Consider the following 23,593-nt stretch of genomic DNA (forward strand, 5'->3'; position numbering starts at 1 on the left):
ACTTTCAACTTGGGTGGCAACTTGTCAAAGGCCTTCTGAAAATCCAAGGACACAACATCCACCAATTCTCCTTTGTCTATCCTGCTTGTTATTTCTTCAAAGAACTTGAACGGACAAGATTTTCTCTTAAGGAAACCACACTTTGGCTTATTTTATCCCATACCTCCAAGTACCCTGAAACCACATCCTTAGCAATCAAATTCAATATCTTCTCAACCACTGAGGTCAGGCTAACTGGGCTATAATTTTCTTTCTTCTGCCTCTCTGCCTTCTTGATGAGTAGAGTGGCATTTGCAATTTTCCAGTTTTCCGGAACCATGCCAGAATCTATTGATTCCTGAAAAATCATTACTAATGCCTCCACAATTTCTTCAGCCAGCTCTTTCAGAGCCCTGGGGTATAGACCGTCTGATCCAGGTGACTTACAGTAGTACCTTCAGACATTTTAATTTCCCAAGCACCCTAGTAATGGCAACTTTACTTGTTTCTGCCACCTGGCTCTCAAACTTCCGGCATACTGCTAGTGTCTTCCACAGTAAAAGGTAATGCAAAATACTTACTTCGTTTATCTGCCATTTCCTTGTCGCTCATTACTACCTCTCCAGCATTATCTTCCAGCAGTCTGATATCTACTCTCAACTCTCTTTTACACTCTATATATCTGAAGAAACTTTTGATATCCTCCTTAGTACTATTGGCTAGTTTATCTTTGTACTCCATCTTTTCCTTCATTATGACTTTTTAATTGCCTGCTGTTGATCTTTAAAAGCTTCCCAATCCTTTTACGTCCCACTAATTTTTTTCTCTATTATATGCCCTCTCTTTGAATTTTATGCTGGCTTTGACTTCCCTTGTTAGCCATGGTTGCATCTTCCTGCCTTTAGAATATTTCTTCATCTTTGGGATGTATCTCTCCTGTGTCTTCCAAATTCTTCCCAGAAACTCCAGCCATTACTGCTCTCCAGTCATCCCTGCTAGTGTTCACTACCAATCAATTTTGGCCAGCTCCTTTCTGATGACTCTGTAATTCCCTTTACTCCACTGTAATACTGATACATCTAACTTTAGCTGCTCCCTCTCAAGTTGCAGGGTGAGTTCTATCACATTATGATCACTTCTTCTTTAGGGTTCCTTTACCTTAAGCTCTCTAATCAATTCTGGTTGATTGCACAACAACTAATCCAGAATAACTGATCCCCTAGAGGTCTCGTCCACAAGCTGCTCTAAAAAGCCACCTTGTAGGTATTCTACAAACCTCTGCCCTTGGGATACGGCACCAACCTGATTTGCTCAATCTACCTGCATTTTGAAATCCACCGTGACTATCGTAACATTACCCTTTTTACATGCATTTTTTTTATCTCCCATTGTAATTTGTAGACCACATCTTTGCTACTGTTCAGAGGTCTTTATGTAACGCCTATCAGCATCTTTTTACCTCTGCAGTTTCTTAGCTCTACCTACAATGTCATATTCTGATCCTATGTCATCTCTTTCTAATGATTTGGTTTCATTTTTCACAAACCGAGCCACCCCACCCCTTCTGCCTACCTGCCTGTCCTTTTGATACAATGTGTATCCTTGGATGTTTTTAAGAAAGTTTCTAAGAATAAGACAGGGAAGTATTAGCCGGTAAGCCTGACATTAGTAGTGGGTAAGTTATTGGAAGGTATCATAAGGGACTGGATACAAAATATTTTGATAGAGAGGGACTAATTAGGAATAGTCAGCATGGCTTTGTGCATGGTTGGTCATGCCTAACTAGTCTTAAAGAGGTTTTCCATGAGGTTAATGGGAAAGCAGTGAATGTTGTCTACATAGACTTTAGCAAGGCCTTTAACAAGGTACCTCATGGGAGGTTGGTCAGGAAGTTTCAGTCACTTGCCATTCAAGATGAGGTAGTAAATTGGATTAGATATTGGTTTTGTGGAAGAAACCAAAGAGTGGTAGTAGGTGGTTGCGTCTCTGATTGGAGGCATGTGACTAGTGGTGTGCTGCAGGGTTTGGTGTTGTGTCTGTTGTTGCTTGTCGTCCATATCAATGATAATGTGGCAAACTAATCACAAATTTGCTGTTGACACCAAGATTGTGTGTGTAGTGGACAGTGAGAAAGACTGTGAAAGTATGCAGCAGGATCTGGGCCACCTGGGGAAAAAAGGGCTGAAAAATGGCAAATGGAATTTATGCAGACAACTATGAGGTGCTGCACTTTAGGAGGACTAACCAGGTATGTCTTGCATGGTGAGTAGTAAGGTACTGAGGTCTGTGGTGGAACAGATTTGGGAATACAGGTCCATAATTCCTTGAAAGTGGTGTTTGGGGTAGATAGAGCCATAAAGAAAGCTTTTGACATATTGACCTTCTTAAATCAATGTATTGAATACCGGAGTTGGGATGTTATGGTGAAATTGTTTATAAGGCCTAATTTGGAGTATTGTGTGCAGTTTTAGTCACCTACCTACAGGAAAGATGTAAATAAGATTGAAAGAGTACAAAGAAAATTTACAAGGATGTTGCCTGACTGGAGGATCTGAATTATATGGAAAAGTTGAATAGGTTAGGACTTTATTCCTTATAACGTAGAAGATCTAGGGGAGATTTGATACAGATATATAAAATTAGGAGGGGTACATATAGGGCAAATGCAAGCAGGCTTTTCCACTGAGGTTGGGTGAGACTGTGACTAGAGGGCATGGGTTAGGAGTGAGAGATGAAATGTTCAAAGGGAATATGGGGAGGAACTTCACTTAGAAGGTGGTGAGAGTGTGGAACTAGCTGCCAGCGCAAATGGTGGATGTTGGTTTGATTTCACCATTTAAGAGAAATTGGGGTATGTACATGGATGGGAGGGGTATGAATGTCGAAGGTCTTGGTGCAGGTCAATGGGACTAGGCAGATTAATGGTTCAGTATAGACCAGATGGTTTCTGTGTTGTAGTGTTCTATGACTCTATGACTCTATGACTCAGTACGGAGGAACATATGGACCTAGGGTACACATCCATCAATCCCTCAAAGTTGCCGCATCTTGATAGAGTGATTAAGAATGTGTATGGTGCTTTGGTCTTTTTAATCAGGGGATTAAGTTCAAGAGTTGTGAGGTAATATTGCAGGTCTGTAAAGCTCCAGTTAGACCACACTTGGAAAATAATGTTCAGTTTTGGTCACCTCTTTATCACGTGGAAGCTTCAGAGTAGGTGCATAAAGATTTACCAGGATGAGGCCTGGATTAGAGAGCAGATCTTATGAGGATAGGTTGAGCAAGCTGGGTCTTTTCTCTTTGGAATAAAGGAAGATGAGTGGTGACTTGATAGAGATGAGAGACATAGATCAAGTGGACAGCCAGAGACTATTTTTCCCAGGGTGGAAATGGCTAAAACAAATGTTCATAACTTTAAAGCGTTGGAAGGCAAGTATGGGGGGAATATCGGAGTCAGGTTCTTTTTACACAGAGTATGTACATATTTTCCACAGTATGTACATGGAATGAGCTGCCTGGTGTGATGGTAGAGGCAGATGCATTAGAAGACTTGTTGACTGTATGGCCCAGTGAGCTAGTCCCACCTACCAACATCTGGTCCATAGTCCTCTAAACCTCTCCTATCATGTACTTATCTAGATGGCTTTTAAATGTTGCTGATGTGCACACCTTGACCCTTGACTACTATTTCTGGCAGGTCTTTCCAGGTACACACCACCCTTTGTGTGAAGAAGCTGCCCCTAATGTTTCTATTTAATCTAGGCCCTACTACTTTAGCAACTACTTTCTAGGAAAAAGACTATGTGATTTCAACTTATGAAACAGCTATCATAAACATATATATCTCTAACAGGTCACTCATTAACCTTGTACATTCTAGTCTACACAACCCCTATTTGTAACTCAGTTCCCCCTCCACTGGGCAATATCTTGGTAAATCCTTCGGCACTCTTTCCCATTTAATAACAGCTTTCCTATGCCATGATGGTCAACACTGCACACAATACCCTAAGTAGGTTGTTAAGTTGTTTTATGCTTGGCACTGTATCTATATACAGCACAGAAACTTGTCTTGCATTCTGTCCACAGAGATCAGTTCATCACAACAGTGCATTGAGATGATGCAAATTAAAACAATAATAATAAAGTGATACAGTACAGAAAGAGTATAGTACAGGTAGACTGCAAGGTCATAACAAGCTAGACTCTGAGATCAAGTCCAACTTATCATACTAGGGAGCCATTCAACAGCCTTATAACAGAAGGATAGAAACTGTTCTTCAGCCCGGTGGTATGTGCTTTCAGACTTTTGTATTGTCTACCTGATGGGAGGGAGGGAGAAGAGGATGGGGTCTTAGATTATACTGGCTGCTTTACCGAGACAGTGAGAAGTGTAGATAGAGTCCATAGAGAGGAGGTTGGTTTCTGTGATGTTCTGAGCAGTGTCCACATCCCTCTGCAGTTTTTTTGTGGTTGGAGGCAGAGTAGTTGCCATACCAAGCCATTGGATCCGAATAGGATGCAGTATTAAGTATCTGGATGCTTGCTATGGTGCTAAGGTTCAAAAGGATGTGCCAAGTTTCTTTAGCCTCCTGAAGTAAAGGGCACTGGTGAACTTTCTTGGCCTTGGCGTCTATGTGATTGGACCAGGAAAGGCTATTGGTGATGTTCCTTCCGAGGAACCTGAAACTTTCAACCCTTGACCTCAGTACCATTAAGGTATACAGGAGCATGTGCAATGCACACCTCCTGCCTCCAGCCGCCAAAGAAAATAGCCAGCTCTCTTCTTCAACTGACATTCAGGGAAAGAGTAGTGTCATGATGCTAACAACAGGAATTCTGCAGATGCTGGAAATTCAAGCAACACACATAAAAGTTGCTGGTGAACGCAGCAGGCCAGGCAGCAACTCTAGGAAGAGGTGCAGTCGACGTTTCAGGCAGAGACCCTTCGTCAGGACTAACTGAAGGAAGAGTGAGTAAGGGATTTGAAAGTTGGAGGGAGAGGGGGAGGTCCAAAATGATAGGAGAAGACAGGAGGGGGAGGGATGGAGCCAAGAGCTGGACAGGTGATTGGCAAAAGGGATACGAGAAGATCATAGGACAGGAGGCCCGGGAAGAAAGACAAGGAGGGGTGGGGGGGGGGGAACCCAGAGGATTGGCGAGGGGTATATTCAGAGGGACAGAGGGAGAAAAAGGAGAGTGAGAGAAAGAATGTGTGTATAAAAATAAGTAACAGATGGGGTACGAGGGGGAGGTGGGGCATTAGCGGAAGTTAGAGAAGTCGATGTTCATGCCATCAGGTTGGAGGTTACCCAGACGGAATATAAGGTGTTGTTCCTCCAACCTGAGTGTGGCTTCATCTTTACAGTAGAGGAGGCCGTGGATAGACATGTCAGAATGGGAATGGGATGTGGAATTAAAATGTGTGGCCACTGGGAGATCCTGCTTTCTCCGGCGTCAGAGCGTAGACGTTCAGCAAAGCGGTTTCCCAGTCTGCGTCGGGTCTCGCCAATATATAAAAGGCCACATCGGGAGCGCCGGATGCAGTATATCACCCCAGCTGACTCACAGGTGAAGTGTCGCCTCACCTGGAAGGACTGTTTGGGGCCCTGAATGGTGGTAAGGGAGGAAGTGTAAGGGCATGTGTAGCACTTGTTCCGCTTACACGGATAAGTGCCAGGAGGGAGATCAGTGGGGAGGGATGGGGGGGACGAATGGACAAGGGAATCGCGTAGGGAGCGATCCCCGCGGAATGCAGAGAGAGGGGAGAAGGGAAAGATGTGCTTAGTGGTGGGATCCCGTTGGAGGTGGCGGAAGTTATGGAGAATAATATGTTGGACCCGGAGGCTGGTGGGGTGGTAGGTGAGGACCAGGGGAGCCCTATTCCTAGTGGGGTGGCGGGAGGATGGAGTGAGAGCAGATGTACGTGAAATGGGGGAGATGCATTGAAGAGCAGAGTTGATAGTGGAGGAAGGGAAGCCCCTTTCTTTAAAAAAGGAAGACATCTCCCTTGTCGTAGAATGAAAAGCCTCATCCTGAGAGCAGATGCGGCGGAGACGGAGGAATTGCGAGAAGGGGTTGGCGTTTTTGCAAGAGACAGGGTGAGAAGAGGAATAGTCCAGATAGCTGTGAGAGTCAGTAGGCTTATAGTAGACATCAGTGGATAAGCTGTCTCCAGAGACAGAGACAGAAAGATCTAGAAAGGGGAGGGAGGTGTTGGAAATGGACCAGGTAAACTTGAGGGCAGGGTGAAAGTTGGAGGCAAAGTTAATAAAGTCAACGAGCTCTGCATGCGTGCAGGAAGCAGCGCCAATGCAGTCGTCGATGTAGCGAAGGAAAAGTGGGGGACAGATGATGTAGCGAAGGAAAAGTGGGGGACAGATGATGTAGTGAAGAAAAAGTGAGGGACATTCCGTGCCTATTCTGGTAACCAGTTCCCCTCTACCACCACTCTGCTCCGTCTAGCGGAATTAGTCCTTACACTTAATAATTTCTCCTTTGGCTCCTCCCACTTCCTCCAAACTAAAGGTGTAGCTATGGGCACCCGTATGGGTCCTAGCTATGCCTGCCTTTTTGTTGGCTTTGTGGAACAATCTATGTTCCGTGCCTATTCTGGTATCTGTCCCCCACTTTTCCTTCGCTACATCGACGACTGCATTGGCGCTGCTTCCTGCACGCATGCAGAGCTCATTGACTTCATTAACTTTGCCTCCAACTTTCACCCTGCCCTCAAGTTTACCTGGTCCATTTCCGACACCTCCCTCCCCTTTCTAGATCTTTCTGTCTCTGTCTCTGGAGACAGCTTATCCACTGATGTCTACTATAAGCCTACTGACTCTCACAGCTATCTGGACTATTCCTCTTCTCACTCTGTCTCTTGCAAAAACGCCATCCCCTTCTCGCAATTCCTCCGTCTCCGCCGCATCTGCTCTCAGGATGAGGCTTTTCATTCTTGGACGAGGGAGATGTCTTCCTTTTTTAAAGAAAGGGGCTTCCCTTCCTCCACTATCAACTCTGCTCTTAAACGCATCTCCCCCATTTCACGTACATCTGCTCTCATTCCATCCTCCCGCCACCCCACTAGGAATAGGGTTCCCCTGGTCCTCACCTACCACCCCACCAGCCTCTGGGTCCAACATATTATTCTCCATAACTTCCGCCACCTCCAACGGGATCCCACCACTAAGCACTTCTTTCCCTCCCCCCCCCCACATTCCACAGGGATCGCTCCCTACGCGACTCCCTTGTCCATTCGTCCCCCCCATCCCTCCCCACTGAGCTCCCTCCTGGCACTTATCCGTGTAAGCGGAACAAGTGCTACACATGCCCTTACACTTCCTCCCTTACCACCATTCAGGGCCCCAAACAGTCCTTCCAGGTGAGGCAACACTTCACCTGTGAGTCAGCTGGGGTGATATAATGCGTCCGGTGCTCCCAATGTGTCCTTTTGTATATTGGCGAGACCCGACGCAGAGTGGGAGACCGCTTTGCCGAACATCTACGCTCTGTCCGCCAGAGAAAGCAGGATCTCCCAGTGGCCACACATTTTAATTCCACATCCCATTCCCATTCTGACATGTCTATCCACGGCCTCCTCTACTGTAAAGTTGAAGCCACACTCAGGTTGGAGGAACAACACCTTATATTCCATCTGGGTAGCCTCCAACCTGATGGCATGAACATCGACTTCTCTAACTTCCGCTAATGCCCCACCTCCCCCTCGTACCCCATCTGTTACTTATTTTTATACACACATTCTTTCTCTCACTCTCCTTTTTCTCCCTCTGTCCCCCTGAATACACCCCTTGCCCATCCTCTGGGTCCCCCCCCCGTCTTTCTTCCCGGACCTCCTGTCCCATGATCCTCTCGTATCCCTTTTGCCTATCACCTGTCCAGCTCTTGGCTCCATCCCTCCCCCTCCTGTCTTCTCCTATCATTTTGGATCTCCTCCTCCCCCTCCAACTTTCAAATCCCTTACTTACTCTTCCTTCAGTTAGTCCTGACGAAGGGTCTAGGCCTGAAACGTCGACTGCACCTCTTCCTAGAGATGCTGCCTGGCCTGCTGCGTTCACCATCAACTTTTATGTGTGTCATGATGCTATGTCACTTGGCTCTCAATCTCTCAATCTTCTTTTGCACTGCTACTCATCTTGTTTTACATACAGCCCATCACAGTGGTATCATCTGCAAACTTGTAGATGGAGTTAGAATATGGCCATGCAGTTATGACTGTGTCGGGAGTAGAGTAGGGCAGCGGTCCCCAACCACCGGGCCGCGGACCGGTATCGGGCGGCAAGGAAAGCGCTACTGGGCCGCGAGAAAACAATATGATTTGGCGAAATGAGTCGGCTGCACCTTTCCTCATTCCGTCACTGTTGAGCTTGAACACATGCGAGGTCATTACCCGCGCGTCATCCATGTCAGCGCGGGAAGGAGATCAACTCCTCGAGTTTGCAAATGACGGCGGGCTGAAAATTTTGTTTGACATAACATCTCTGCCGGCATTCTGGATCAAAGTCAAGGGCGAATATCCTGAGATAGCCACGGAAGCACTGAAAACGTTGCTTCCATTTCCAACTTATCTCTGCGATGAATGTAACAAAAGCTAAATTACGGAATAGACTGGACATAAGGAACCCATTCAAGTATCGCTGTCTCCCATCACCCCTCGATAGGACCGTCTTGTTGCCGGAAAACAAGCCCAGGGCTCCCACTGATTCAGCCATATTGACGCGTTGCAATGATTTTTTTCTGTTCTTACGGGGAAAATATGCGCTGTGTGTTTAATATCCAAACGTTCCTTAAAATGTTATGATGCTATTGACTTACTTATATAACCATATAACAATCACAGCATGGAAACAGGCCATCTCTCCCCTTCTAGTCCGTGCCGAACGCTACTCTTACCAAGTCCCACCGACCTGCACTCACCCCATAACCTCCCATTCCTTTCCTGTCTATATTCCTATCCAATTTAACTTTAAAATGATAATATCGAACCTGCTCCTGCCACTTCTACTGGGAGTTCGTTCAACACGTATATCAAGCCCCCCTGTCCTCCCCTGATAATTGACATCGCTATATTCATGCGAGGAAAATATGCGCTGTGTGTTTAATATTAAATTCGTTAGATAAACCCTTTTAGAAACGAAATTGAGTGTATTAACCACTTATCACCGATATTCCGGTTGTGATTAACAGCGCCCCCCTCCCGAACAGAATCGCCAAAAACGATTTATAGCAAAAAACGGCACGTGCACGCATACGCAGTCACGCATGCGCACTGGTGCCCGCGTAAGGTTTCATGGTCATTGTAGTCTTTTTGGGAGACTGCTACTGTAAACAACAGGTATTCTGCAGATGCTGGAAATTCAAGCAACACACATAAAAGTTGCAGGTGAACGCAGCAGGCCAGGCAGCATCTCTAGGAAGAGGTACAGTCGATGTTTCAGGCCAAGACCCTGACGAAGGGTCTCGGCCTGAAGCGTTGACTGCACCTCTTCCTAGGTATGCTGCCTGGCCTGCTGCGTTCATCAGCAACTTTTATGTGTGTCGACTGCTACTGTACTCTTGTCCGTTGGCAACCATCCCCCCCCCCCAACCCCTCGGTTGGCCGGTCCGCAAGAATATTGTCAATATGAAACCGGTCCGCACTGCAAAAAAGGTTGGGGACCCCTGGAGTAGGGGATTGAGGATGCACCCTTCTGGGCCACCAGTGTTGAGAATAATTGTAACAAAGGGAATGCTGCCTATTCTTACTGATTGTGGTCTGTTTGTCAAGAAGATGAGGGTCCATTTGCAAAGGGAGGTGTTGAGTCCCAGGTTTAGGAGTTTAGAGACCACCAGTTTGCTTGAAATTATTGTATTGAAGGCCAACCTGTAGTCAATAAATAATAGTCTAACGTAAGTGTCTATTCTGTGCAGATGCTCCAGAGATAGGTTTAGGAGCAGGGAGATGGTATCCACCATAGACCTGTTTTGGCAGTAAGTGAATTGCGGTGGGTCAAGGTTATCTGGAAGGCTGGAGTTAATGCAAGCCATGACTAGCTTGTCAAACCACTTCATGGTGGATTTTAGGGTCACTGGGCAACTCTCATTAAGGCACATTACTTCGTTTTTCTTACCTACCAAAATGATAATTGTCTTCTTACAGCAAGTGCAGCCTCACCAGTGTCTTATATAATTGCAACATAACTTTCCAACTTATAGTGTCATAGATTCATAGAGACATTCAGCACAGAAGCAGACCCTTCAGCTCATCTAGTCCTTGCAGAAACCATTAAAAACTGCCTACTTCCATTGACCTGTACCAGGACCATAGCCCTCCATATCCCGACTATCCATGTACCTATCCAAGCTTCCCTTAAATGTTAAAATTGAGCTTGCATGCATCACTTGTGCTGGCAGCTCGTTCCATACTCTCACAACCCTCTGAGTGAGGAAGTTTCCCCTTAAACTTCTCACCTTTCACCCTTAACCCATGAACTCTGGTTGTAGTTCCACTCAAACTCAGTGAAAAAGGCTTGCTTGCATTTACCCTAACTATACCCCTCATGTTTTTCTATATTTCAATCAAATCTCCTCTCAATCTTCTACATTCTAAAGAATACAGACCTAACCTATTTAATACTTCCTTCTAATTCAGGTCCTCCAGACTCAGCAACATCCTTTTAAATTTTCTCTGCACTCTTTCAACCTTATTTACATCTTTCCTGTAGGTAGGTGACCAAACCTGCACAGGATACTCCAAATAAAGGCTTACCAACGCCTTATACAAATTCAACATACTAACCCATCTTCTGTACTCAATACGTTGATTTATGAAGGCCAATATACCTAAGCTGCCTTTACGATCTTATCTACCTGTAATGTCACTTTCAAAGAATTATGTACCTGTATTCTGTGATCCCTTTGTTCTCCCACACTCCTCAGTGCCCTTCCATTCACTGTGTAAGACATACCCCGGTTGGTCCTACCAAAGTGCCAAAACCTCACATTTGTCAGCATTCAATTCCATCTGCCATTTTTCAGCCTTTTTTTTCCGGCTGGTCCAAATTCTGCTGCACACTTTCACGGTATTTCTCGCTCTCCACTACACGCTCAATCTTGTGTCACCTGCAAATTTGCTGATCCAATTTCCAAATTATCACTGATATCGATATAGATAGCAAAAACAACGGACCCAGGACTGATCTCTGCGGCACTCCACTGGTCACACAGCTCGTGTCAGAGAAGCAATTATTTACTACCACTCTCTGGTTTCTTTCACAAAGCCAATGTCTAATCCAGTTTAGTACCTCACCTTGAATGCCAAGCAAATGAACCTTCTCGACCAACCTCCCATAGGGGATCTTGTCAAAGGGCTTGCTAAAGTCTATGTAGACAACATTGACTGTCTTGCTTTCATCAACTTTCCCAATAACCTCATGGAAAAACTCCTTTAGACTAGTTAGACATGGCCAACCATGCACTCTCTGGGTTCTCCCACAAAGCGAAGGTCTAATCCAGTTTACTACCTCATCCCGATAGCCGAGCGACTGAACCTTCTTGACCAGCCTCCCATGCAGGACCTTCTCAAATGCCTTACTAAAATCCATGTAGACAACATCTATTGCCTTGCCTTCATCCACTTTCCTGGTAACTTCCTCAAAAAACTCTGTAAGATTGGTTAGACATGACCTACCATGCATGAAACCATGCAGAATATCCTTATTCAGTCCATGTCTATCCAAATACTTATATATCCAGTCCCTTACAATACCTTCCAATAACTGATATCAGACTCACCAGCCTATAACTTCCTGGTTTATGCTGAGAGCCTTTTTTAAACAGCAGAACAACATTGGCTATCCTCCAATTGTCTGGTACTGTTTCTGTCACTAAGAATGTTTTATATATCTCTGCTAGGCCCTGGCAATTTCTGCACTTGCCTCCCGTAGGGTCTGAGGGAACATGTTGTCAGGCCCTGGGGATTTATCCACCCTGATTTGCCTCAGGGTAGCAAATACCTCCTTCTCCGTAATTTGTACAGAGTCCTTGAAGTTGATGCTACTTTGCCTCACTTCTATTGACTCTGTATCCATCTCCCGAGTAAATAAAGATGCAAAGAATTCATTTAAGGTCTCTCCCATCTGTTTTGGCTCCACACATGGATTACCATTCTGGTCTTCCAGAGGATCAGTTTTGTCCCTTTCAATCCTTTTACAATTACATATCTATAGTATCCCTTAGCATTCTCCTTCACCTTGTCTGTTAGAACAACTTCATGACTTCTTTTCACCTTCCTGATTTATTTCTTAAGTGTTCTCTCACAATTCTTGTACTCCATAAGCACCTCATTCTTCCTTCTTGCATTAACCTGCTATGCACCTCCTTTTTTTCTCTTAACCAAGGCCTCAATATCTCTTGACTCTGTATCCGTCTCCTGAGTAAATACAGATGCAAAGAATTCAATTAAGGTCTCTCCCATCTGTTTTGATGGCCACGTGGCCAAGTGGTTAAGGCGTTCGTCTAATGGTCACTAGTTCGAGCCTCAGCTGTGGCAGTGTGTTTGTGCCCTTGAGCAAGGCACTTAACCACGCATTGCTCTACACTGTGCGAGGAGTGGCGCCCCACACAGATTTCCAATCTGCGCCTTGTAAGGCATGAAAATGCCCAACGCAGGCCTCTCATGGTCTGAGTCAACGTTCCCCCCATCTGTTTCGGCTCCACACATGGATTACCGTTCTGGTCTTCCAGAGGATCAGAGGACCCTACACCTGTTATCCTTACCTTTTATTCTGACAGGGACATACAAGCTTTGTACTCTCAAAATTTCACTTTTGAAGGCCTCCCACTTCTCAAGTACACCTTTGCCAGAAAACAGCCTGTTCCAGTCTACACTTGCCAGATCATTTTTGATTCTTTCAAAATTGGCCTTTCTCCAATTTAGAATCTCAACCCACGGACCAGACCTATCCTTTTGCATATTTACTTTGAATATAATGGGATTGTGGTCACTGGATGCAAAGTGTTTCCCTATCCAAAATTCTGTCACCTGCCCTGTCTCATTCCCTAATAGCAGATCCAGTATCGCACACTCTCTCACTGGGACTTCTATGTACTGATGATGGAAACTTTCCAGAACACATTTGACAAACTGTATCCCATTTCATCCTTTTTCAGTATGGGATTCCCAGTCAATATGTAAACTTAAAATCTCCGACTATAACAACCTTTTGTTTCTTGCAACAGTCTGTGATCTCTTTATAAATTTGTTCCTCTAAATCCCTGGCACTGTTGGGTGGTCTGTAATATATCCAATTAATGTGATCCTATCTTTCTTATTTCTCAGTTCCACCCATAATGCCTCACTAGTCATGTTCTCCAGTCTGTCCTGACAGAGCAGTGCCGTGACATTTTTCCCTGACTAGTAACACCACTCCTCCTCCTTTAAACCCTCCGCTCTGTCACATTTAAAACAATGGAACCGCAGAATATTAAGCCGCCAGTCCTGTCCCTCCTGCAACCAAATCTCAGTAATGGCTATAATGTCATAATTCCAGATGTTGATCCATTGAAATATACACAGCTCAGGACACTAATCATACGATGCTCAACCTTTTGATTCCTGACTTTGTCTAAGGCCTTGCCAACATCCGCCTCCATACCCTCTCCACTAACTGTTCAGGCACTCTGGTTCCCATCCTCCTGCAACTCTAGTTTAAACCCCACCGTGCAGCATTAACAAATCTTTCCACTAGGATAATAGTCCCCCTCCGGTGAAAACTGTCCTTTCTATACAGGTCCGCCCTTCCCTGGAAGAGAGCCCAATAATCCAAAAATCTTATACCCTCCCTGTTGCATAACTCTTTAGCCATGTGTTAAATTGTATAATCTTCCTAGTGCTAGCCTTACTAACACGTAGCAATCCTGTTGTTCAGCAACATCCCAAGGACATATCTTTTACTGTATAATTCCTAACCCTGCTTTGATCTTCCAAGATGCAATGCTTCACATTTATCTGGAGAAAGCAATTTGCCAATCTGCTATCTTCCCTGGATCCAATGCGATCTAACCTTCCAGACTAGCCTGCCATGAAAGGCCTTGTCAAAGTTCTTGCTAACGTCCATATAGACAACATGCACGGCCTACGTCATCCATCTTACCTCTTGGTTACCTCCTCGAAGAACTCCAAGAGATTTGTCCACATCACTTCCCATGCACAAAGCCACGCACACTGTCCTGAATTAGCCACTCACCAGTCCTCCAGGACCTTGCCTGTTTCCAGAGAGGACGCAAAGATACTGCTCAAGGGCCAAGCAATCTCGTCTCGTGCCTCCTTCAATAACCCGTGGTAAATCCCATCAGGCCCTGGGGACTTGTCCACTTTAATACTCATTAGGAGGCTCAACATCTCCTCCTCCTTGACCTCTAAATGCCTAAAATGTTTATACACTCAACACTGATCTCCTGGTCCTTCATATCCTTTTCCTTGGTAAATACTGAAGCAGAGTACACATAACAACCTCACCCACATTTTCTACATCAAGCAAATCTTTTTCCTTCTTGACTAAATTCATCACCCCTCTGGACATCCAAAGTTCTCCTATCTTTCCATTCCCAGCTTTCTGTCTAACAAGAACACACATCAAAGTTGCTGGTGAACGCAGCAGGCCAGGCAGCATCACTAGGAAGAGGCACAGTCGATGTTTTGGGCCGAGACCCTTCGTCCTGACGAAGGGTCTCAGCCTGAAACGTCGACTGTACCTCTTCCTAAAGATGCTGCCTGGCCTGCTGCATTCACCAGCAACTTTGATGTGTGTTCTTTAAAAGTTTTATCTGACTGTTGTGCGTATCTTTAATGTCTGTTATTCCCCTTCTTCCTTCTGTCCTTGGTAGTGTCAATCTAAGTGTGTTTGAGTGTACACAGTGTTTTCCAAATATTGTCATTTCAGTTCTTATTTTTTGCTTAGAAAAAATTCCAGATTATGCCAAAAGAATATGTTAATATGGGTATAGCAGAAGTGTTTATTGCCTTTGCTTATTTTTACTACTGTGCTCTAATAGGCAGATTTTCTTAAGCCTTGAAGAAATTCTGTCAGAAGTTTGCCCTTTTTCACAGTATGATCTACTTTCTTTGCTTGCTGATATCCCAAATACTCATCTGTTTCATATTCAACCATTGGTTGTACTGTATCCTGCTGCTCTGTTCCGTATTCTATTAGCTCTACTGCACCTTGACTTATCTTTAATGTTCTGTACTTATCCAGATCAAAGTTCATGTTTCTATCTTTCAAAAATAGTTCTACCATTTAAATTAATTGCTTTAGTTTTACTGATGAGGGAGCATATAATTTCAAATCATCCACGAATAGAAGGTGGGTCAAGGTATAACTCTCTTGGTTATTTCTGATTTGATACCCTATTTTCATCTGATTCAGTAAATTAGAGAGCAGCAGTAAATTAAAGCTAGATAAACCCATAGTGGGCTTAGACAGTAGTCCTGAAAAATGCCTCAGATTGTTTTGTTAACGATGGTTTTTTTTTGTTGTTAATAGAAAGGGTGATTTTAGTGTACCTGTGCTTCATCAGCTGTTGTTGGAATATTTCAAGTATTGGGTGTAGCTTATATATATTAAGATCTTCCATTAACCATAAGTGTTGGACAGAATCAAATGCTTTTTGGTTGCCAATGTAACAACATGTAAGATTTCTGCTTTTCCATCAGGCTTGATTTGGAATTTCAGAATCTATTATCAGTTGCTCTTTACATCCTTTCATACCCTTACGGCATCCTTTCTGCTCTTCTGTAAGTATATCGTGGCTATTTAAGTTAGTGGTGATTAGTTATAAGATACATATAAATTATATAACAATTATGGCACGGAAACAGGCCATCTCGGCCCTTCTAGTCCGTGCTGAACTCTTACTCTCACCTAGTCCCACCAACCTGCACTCAGCCCATAACCCTCCATTCCTTCCTGTCCATATAGCTATCCAATTCAACTTTAAACGACAACATTGAACCTGCCTCAACCACAGAGCTACCACTCTTTGAGTAAAGAAGTTCCCCCTCATGTTACCCCTAAACTTTTGCCCTTTAACTCTCAACTCATGTCCTCTTGTTTGAATTTCCCCCACTCTCAATGGAAAAAGCCTATCCACGTCAACTCTATCTATCCTCCTCATTATTTTAAATACCTCTATCAAGTCCCCCCTCAACCTTCTACGTTCCAAAGGATAAAGACCTAACTTGTTCAACATAATGTTACAGTTTTATATACAGCTTGTAAACAAGTAACAGGATGATATTTTAATGGGTCATTTGTGATCTCTCCTTTAGGAGTGTTTACCTGTTGTCAAAAATCAGGCACTTTTTCAGGATTTCTAAGAAAATTTTTGACACGTATTAATAGGTACAGATGAAGGCAAGTAAATTTTTATACCAATAGTTTTGAATATTATCACCCACCCCTAGTACTTTTCCAGTTGTGGATATTTTTTATAACCACTTTCAGCATATCTATAAATTTACAATGCTTCTGTCAGTTTGATGGATCTTGCCTACAAAAACTATTGTAGTCAGAGCACTGTTATCAACACTTTCTTGCTTCCTCTGAGCAGAATGATCCTGCCTCGGTCCAAAAGGCTTTCCAACCAGAGGCACAGAGGTTGGCACCAACTCCTGTTCGTCTTCTGTTGGGCAATGGTTCATGGCGTTCGGCGAGGAGACAGTTTAGGCATCATCCTGTAACCTTCTTAATTTGCTTTCAGTTGGCTTCACTGCAGGGGATGTGGCATGCAAAGAGTGGATGGATCTCCAATCAAATTGTAGTTGCCTCAGCCACTCATGCCCCACAATGCTGGTCCTTCTGTGTTTACCACATACAAGCTCAAGGTGGCTTAGTCATAGTCATAGTCATAGTCATACTTTATTGATCCCGGGGGGAATTGGTTTTCGTTACAGTTGCACCATAAATAATAAATAGTAATAGTCATGGAAATAATAAATAGTAATAGAAAAATAGTAATAAATAGTTAAATAGTAATATGTAAATTATGCCAGTAACTTATGAAATAAGTCCAGGACCAGCCTATCGGCTCAGGGTGTCTGACCCTCCAAGGGAGGAGTTGTAAAGTTTGATGGCCACAGGCAGGAATGACTTCCTATGACGCTCAGGGTTGTATCTTGGTGGAATGAGTCTCTGGCTGAATGTACTTCTGTGCCCACCCAGTACATTATGTAGTGGATGGGAGACATTGACCAAGATGGCATGCAACTTAGACAGCATCCTCTTTTCAGACACGACCGTGAGAGAGTCCAGTTCCATCCCCATAACATCACTGGCCTTACGAATGAGTTTGTTGATTCTGTTGGTATCTGCTACCCTCAGCCTGCTGCCCCAGCACACAACAGCAAACATGATAGCACTGGCCACCACAGACTCGTAGAACATCCTCAGCATTGTCCAGCAGATGCTAAAGGACCTCAGTCTCCTCAGGAAATAGAGATGGCTCTGACCCTTCTTGTAGACAGCCTCAGTGTTCTTAGACCAGTCCAGTTTATTGTCAATTTGTATCCCCAGGTATCTGTAATCCTCCACCATGTCCACACTGACCCCCTGGATGGAAACAGGGGTCACCGGTACCTTAGCTCTCCTCAGGTCTACCACCAGCTCCTTAGTCTTTTTCACATGAAGCTGCAGATAATTCTGCTCACACCATGTGACAAAGTTTCCTACCGTAGCCCTGTACTCAGCCTCATCTCCCTTGCTGATGCATCCAACTATGGCAGAGTCATCAGAAAACTTCTGAAGATGACAAGACTCTGTGCAGTAGTTGAAGTCCGAGGTGTAACTGGCGAAGAGAAAGGGAGACAACACAGTCCCCTGTGGAGCTCCAGTGCTGCTGATCACTCTGTCGGACACACAGTGTTGCAAGCACACGTACTGTGGTCTGCCAGTCAGGTAATCAAGAATCCATGACACCAGGGAAGCATCCACCTGCATCGCTGTCAGCTTCTCCCCCAGCAAAGCAGGGCGGATGGTGTTGAACGCACTGGAGAAGTCAAAAAACATGACCCTCACAGTGCTCGCTGGCTTGTCCAGGTGGGCGTAGACACAGTTCAGCAGGTAGACGATGGCATCCTCAACTCCTAGGCTGGTCGGCGAACTGGAGAGGATCTAAGTGTGGCCTGACCATAGGCCGGAGCAGCTCCAGAACAAGTCTCTCCAGGGTCTTCATGATGTGGGAGGTCAATGCCACCGGTCTGTAGTCATTGAGGCCGCTGGGGCGCGGCGTCTTTGGCACAGGGATGAGGCAGGACGTCTTCCACAGCACAGGAACCCTCCGGAGCCTCAGGCTCAGGTTGAATACATGGCAAAGTACTCCACATAGCTGAGGGGCACAGGCTTTGAGCACCCTGGTACTGACACCATCTGGTCCTGCAGCCTTGCTTGGGTTGAGACGTTTCAGCTGTCTTCTCACCTGTTCAGCTGTGAAGCCCACCGTGGTGGTTTCGTGTGGGGGAGGGGTATAGTCATGAGAGCAGGGTGGGGGACTGCGAGGAGGAGTAGGAGGGGAGAGTGGAATATGTGTTGGTTGGGGGCCGACAATAGATGGCTCGTGTGGGGGATGGGCAGGGGTCACAGTGTCAAATCTGTTAAAGAACAGGTTAAGTTCGTTGGCCCTGTCCACACTGCCCTCAGCTCCTTTGTTGCTAGTTTGCCGAAACTCAGTGATGGTCCTCATCCCCCTCCAGACCTCTCTCATGTTGTTCTGCCGGAGTTTCCACTCAAGTTTCCTCCTGTACCTGTCTTTAGCCTCCCTGATCCTGGCTTTCAGGTCCCTCTGTATTGCCCTCAGCTCCTCCCTATTTCCATCTCTAAACGCCCTCTTTGATTGTTGTTGTATTTCACTGTCACGAATGACATACCCACAAGCGTTAACTTTTCTCCAGCATAAGTTCTTAGTTGAATATCTGTAGGATTCAGTTCAGTATCTTCGAAATGCCAGTCAAGCTCATTTTGTGGAATGACTGAAACAGCCGAAAAATTGTCGAATTCCACTTTAACTAGTTTGCTGTGCACTTCTGGTGCAAGTCATATTGCTTGTCTATTATTAATTTTCACACAGTAAATTTCAAGGCTACACAGTCCTGTGTCAATCAAGATTCAAGATTCATTTATTATCCCAGGAAGTATAAATTATACAACCTTGAGATTTGCTTGCTCACAGGTAGCCATGAGCAAGAAACCTGAAAGAGCCCAATTAAAGAAAAAAAAGAATAAAAATAAAAATAAAATCCAACACTCAATGTGCAAGAGGAAGAAAAAAATTACAAGTCACGCGAACAGATGAAGCAAACAAGATTCCCAAACAAAATTGACTCCCTAGGTCCGAACCCCGGTGTAGTCTGGAGCAGGCCCAAAGCCTCGCTTATCCAGTCATCATATTAGCAGGCACAGAGCACAGCAGTCTTCAAAGCCTCAGCACCAAGAAGATGACCATCACAGAAAGCGGGGGAAATCGGCTCTCGTCCCAACCAACACACTGTCTTTCCTGTCTGTCTGTTTGGCGTTTAAAGTGATCTAACAATGCAACGGCGAAAGGCTCCATGCTCTGCAGACAGGAGTGAACATCACGGTGGGTGAGTGAAATCAGCTCTCGCCTCTGATCAGGGATGGCATTTAAATTGTCTGAACAGCGTATTCACCTCACACTAGGGCCTGGCTACTGCGAAGGACTCGGGGCCTAAACCAAGCTGTCCACTGACTTTCTCCAGGCCGATTCTGTCGCTCAGCTTGAAGCCACTCTCAAGCTCTTCAGATCAGCTTGGTACCCAGAGCAATCCAACCTCACACCTGGGCCAGTTGTATAGGCACCAAATCTCCTCTGCCTGGGCCCGGACATCTCCTCTTGGCAGCCACAGTGATCCAACCTTTCACCAGAGGAACTTCTCTGCCCAGGTGCGAGATCGGATCTTTTCCTTTCGGTGCTCAGACTCTCATCATTATCAGATTTTTTATAAACAGCATGCAGAGTGAGCACTCTTTTTGAAACTGCAACTTGACATTTTATTTTTTCACTTCTTTGTGCAGTCTATTTACTTTTGTCTGCCGGACATGCTCTTTGTATGTGACCTACTTTGTTATATCTCCTGCAAGTTTTGCCTTTAAATCTTCACTTGTTTGGTGTATATGAGCCCCTGCCACAACGGTAACACAATTTGTTTGGCCCAGATGGTTTCTGTTTAGCCCCTGCAATTTTATTCACACCCACTATCATTTCTGACTGCAACTCAATTGCATCTCTGTCTAAGAGTTCCATTCAAACCATGATCTCAACTGCTCTTTTGAATGTAAGTTCTGCTTCCATTAGGAGTCACCTTTGATTGCTTTCTTGCAAGAGTCCACAAACTAAATGAACTCTTAGTGTATCATTAAGAACATTACTGAATGGAGAATACTCAGATAATCTCTTCAATTCAGCCATGTATGCTGAAATGGACTCCCTTTCTTTTTGATTCCATTTATGAAACCCAAAGCATCCTGCAATCAACAATGGCTTTGATTCTAAATGTTCTTGCATCACTTTTACGATAGCAGCGAAGCTCATTTCAGATGATTTAGATGGAACATTCAAACTTCGAAGCAAACTATATGCTTTGAATCCAATGAACTCAGCAAAATTGGTACTCATTTTTCATTGGCTATTTCATTTGCTTCGAAACGTTGTTCAAATAGCTCAGTATACATGTGCCAATTACCCATTGTGTAATCAAATGTGTCAATCTTTCCGACGTAGCCAGCCATTTCTGCTTTTTTTAATGATTATTATCACACAGTACTCACTCTTTATGAACCTGTAAATTCTTTCTGTTTTCTGATTTAAATACTTGATTGTGTCTTCTCTCCTGAAGAAGGTGTGCTGCGCTGTTTTTTTTAAAACTCGACAGTCTACACGTGTTGGGCTGTGTATTTTACTATTTTATTCGACGTTCCTCACTGCGTTTTTTTCAGTTCGAATGTCTTGCTATGCTTCAGCAGGTCGATAGCTGTCTCGGTTTCGTTTCTAAAAAGACCTCGCTGCCAATGTTATTCTTTGAACCTTCAAAATATTAAACTAATTCAAAGAAAGACACAGGAGTCTGAAATGCGGATCTAACTTTGAGTTTACTTGAAGTCAGGTGCACACGTATCACATGGTAGCGTGATGATGTATGCAATCCAAGTATTTATACATATAACCTGTAATGAATTATTTAAATGAACAAAAATGCTTAACAAACAAAAATAAATATATATACTGTACACACACACACACACAAAATTACTTAAACATTACGTAAGTATTAAATGCACAACACTTTGTTTTCAAGTACTTACAGAGAATATTAACAATTTTTGCAAATTTTGGTTTCCTGTTTTATTTTGTTGGGTCTTTTTGTTGGATAAGTGTCCATGTATTCTGTTCGTGTGGCGTTAAATGTTGGGGTAATTTTGTCTGTAAGCTCAGTTTCGTCATCAATGCTCTTTGGAGGCTTTAAATCTGTGTTGTTGCTATTACTGTCAGGTTGTGGAGCAGTTGTTGAGGTAATTCTAGTTTCATCAGTGTTGCATCTCCATTATTTTCTTGTGTAGTATTGCAGTGGTCTTTAGGTTGGTTTCTTTCTAGTTCTTGTGCAACTTCATGGTTTATTTAGTTTAACATGCCTATAGGGATGAAGTTATTTTTTACTATCACTCTACGTCGATCTGCTATCTGTTGTCCATTTACTTGCATGGAGGGAAATTATGTTGTTGATAAAGTTTGTCCCTGTATGTTGTCATGTCAGTCTCAAGTCCCGTTACTCGATAATATATATGCATTATGAATGTGTTTACTTCTAATAACGATCTCACGCGTGTCTTTCTTCTCGTAACTGCTTGAGTGCTCTCAGTTTTAAACGGACTTCTCCCCCAAGAAACACTTGCAGCAGTCACAGCCTGTGGTATTTCTGGGCAGTTTGCTTACTATCACGCTCAGCGCTAGCTACAGACATGCCCTGGCAATCCCTAAGCAGTGGCCGTATCACTCTATTCCGTAGACATCTCTCCATTTCTAAAGTGCAATGGCACTGCTCTTTATACCTACAGCTTGGTTTTGGTTTCAGCCGTACCTAACTTGAGGAACAGATGCTGACCGGAGCACCACCCAATCCGGGTACAGACGTGCCCGAATTTGTTTCTGTTTTGGTCTGCGGGTGGTACTTTTATTTCCCACCTGCCCACATATCTGCAGAACTTTCCTCAATCTGTCTCCTGGGGACGTGCTAATAGGGGACGGAAAATCCCTCACAGGTTATTATTATAATGGTTATTTATTTTTTCTCACCTCAAGTTGGTAAAACTTGAGGTACTGGCATAGCCAAGCACACTCATTTGTCAATTGCTAGGAACTTTTGGACCATTCTAGTGGTGTTTAGTATTGTGGCTTTCTGAAGATTTACTGGTAGGCCCAATTGTTTAATGCCATTGAGTCTTGCCTTTGGGATGATACCAGTTGTAAATACTACTATTGGGGCAATATATTATTATTATTATGATTATCAGTACCAGAACACTCTTGTCGAAAATTCTACAACCACCTGAAGGCAGCGGTCCAGGAGAAAACCCGAGACCTGAAGAGATATTGGGCGGTATGAGCTCAGGATGGAATACACTAGATAGATTCTTCAGCACTCTGGCCAACTCTGTCCTCAATACCCAAAGCTGCAATTCCAAGGTCAACCAAAACCATCTTCACTCCACCTCATTCTTAATGACTTGTTTACATAAGAAACATCCACAAGATCAAGTACCTAAACAAACCTGCCCTCCAACGCAGATGCTCACCTTAGGTCGGTGCTAACACAGGCCATTTGTAACTCTGTCAAGAAGCCGTTCATTGAAGCCGGGCATTGACGAGGCGATTCACCATCACCCACTTTAGCACCAATGGCGCCTTGTCTAACTAAAGAAAAGAGAGACTGAGACCTCAAATTCGGCAGTAAACTCGTGGTCCGCAAGGCAGCAATGATCACTGCGCTCCGTTTCACCTCTGAGACCCAGAAAGAGTTAAACACGTGGATCTATTTAGATATTAAATGAGCGTGTATATAAATATAAATGTTTGTGGTATGTGCCTATGGCTGTGTCTCTGAGTAAAAATCGTGCATATATTCATAAGTCCATGTGAAGGATCTCCGCCTCAAACATCGACTGTCCATTTCCTCCACAGATGCTGTCCGACTTACTGAGTTCCTCCAGCGTTTTGTGTGGCGCTCCAGACTCCAGCATCTGCCGTCTCTTGCGTCCCCATGTTCCTGCGTCAGTTTTATATGTAGGTAAAAATGTGTAAAACAACAAAATGTAACTGCAAAGCAGTAACTGCGCAGTGACTGAAAGTGCCGACCGGCCGCGTCTTTATGGGCTGACGTCAGGTGGAGTCCGGATATCCTGGTTTTGCGGAGAACCATTCAGCGGAGGGGGATGAGAAGGAGCTGCGTGTTGGAGAAGATCGCAGGTTGAGGTCGGGTGCCGCTGCGGGACCATGTCTGTGGCAGGGCTAAGGAAGCAGTTTCATAAAGCCACACAGGTAAAGGGGGAGGATT

General features: G+C 44.3%; 1 protein-coding gene across 1 annotated transcript in view; it reads left to right on the forward strand.

Moving 5' to 3' along the window:
- The first annotated feature begins 23,252 nt into the window (after positions 1 to 23,252).
- The window catches only part of LOC134346289 (endophilin-A1-like), a 187,918-nt gene continuing 187,577 nt past the window's right edge, over positions 23,253 to 23,593 (forward strand). The window contains exon 1 of the mRNA XM_063047638.1: positions 23,253 to 23,577. Within this exon, the coding sequence (XP_062903708.1) occupies positions 23,533 to 23,577 (45 nt within the window). The 5' untranslated portion in view covers positions 23,253 to 23,532. The remainder of the gene's footprint in view (positions 23,578 to 23,593) is intronic.

This window comes from Mobula hypostoma, chromosome 5 (assembly GCF_963921235.1).
Source record: "Mobula hypostoma chromosome 5, sMobHyp1.1, whole genome shotgun sequence".
Taxonomy (NCBI): Eukaryota; Metazoa; Chordata; class Chondrichthyes; order Myliobatiformes; family Myliobatidae; genus Mobula; species Mobula hypostoma.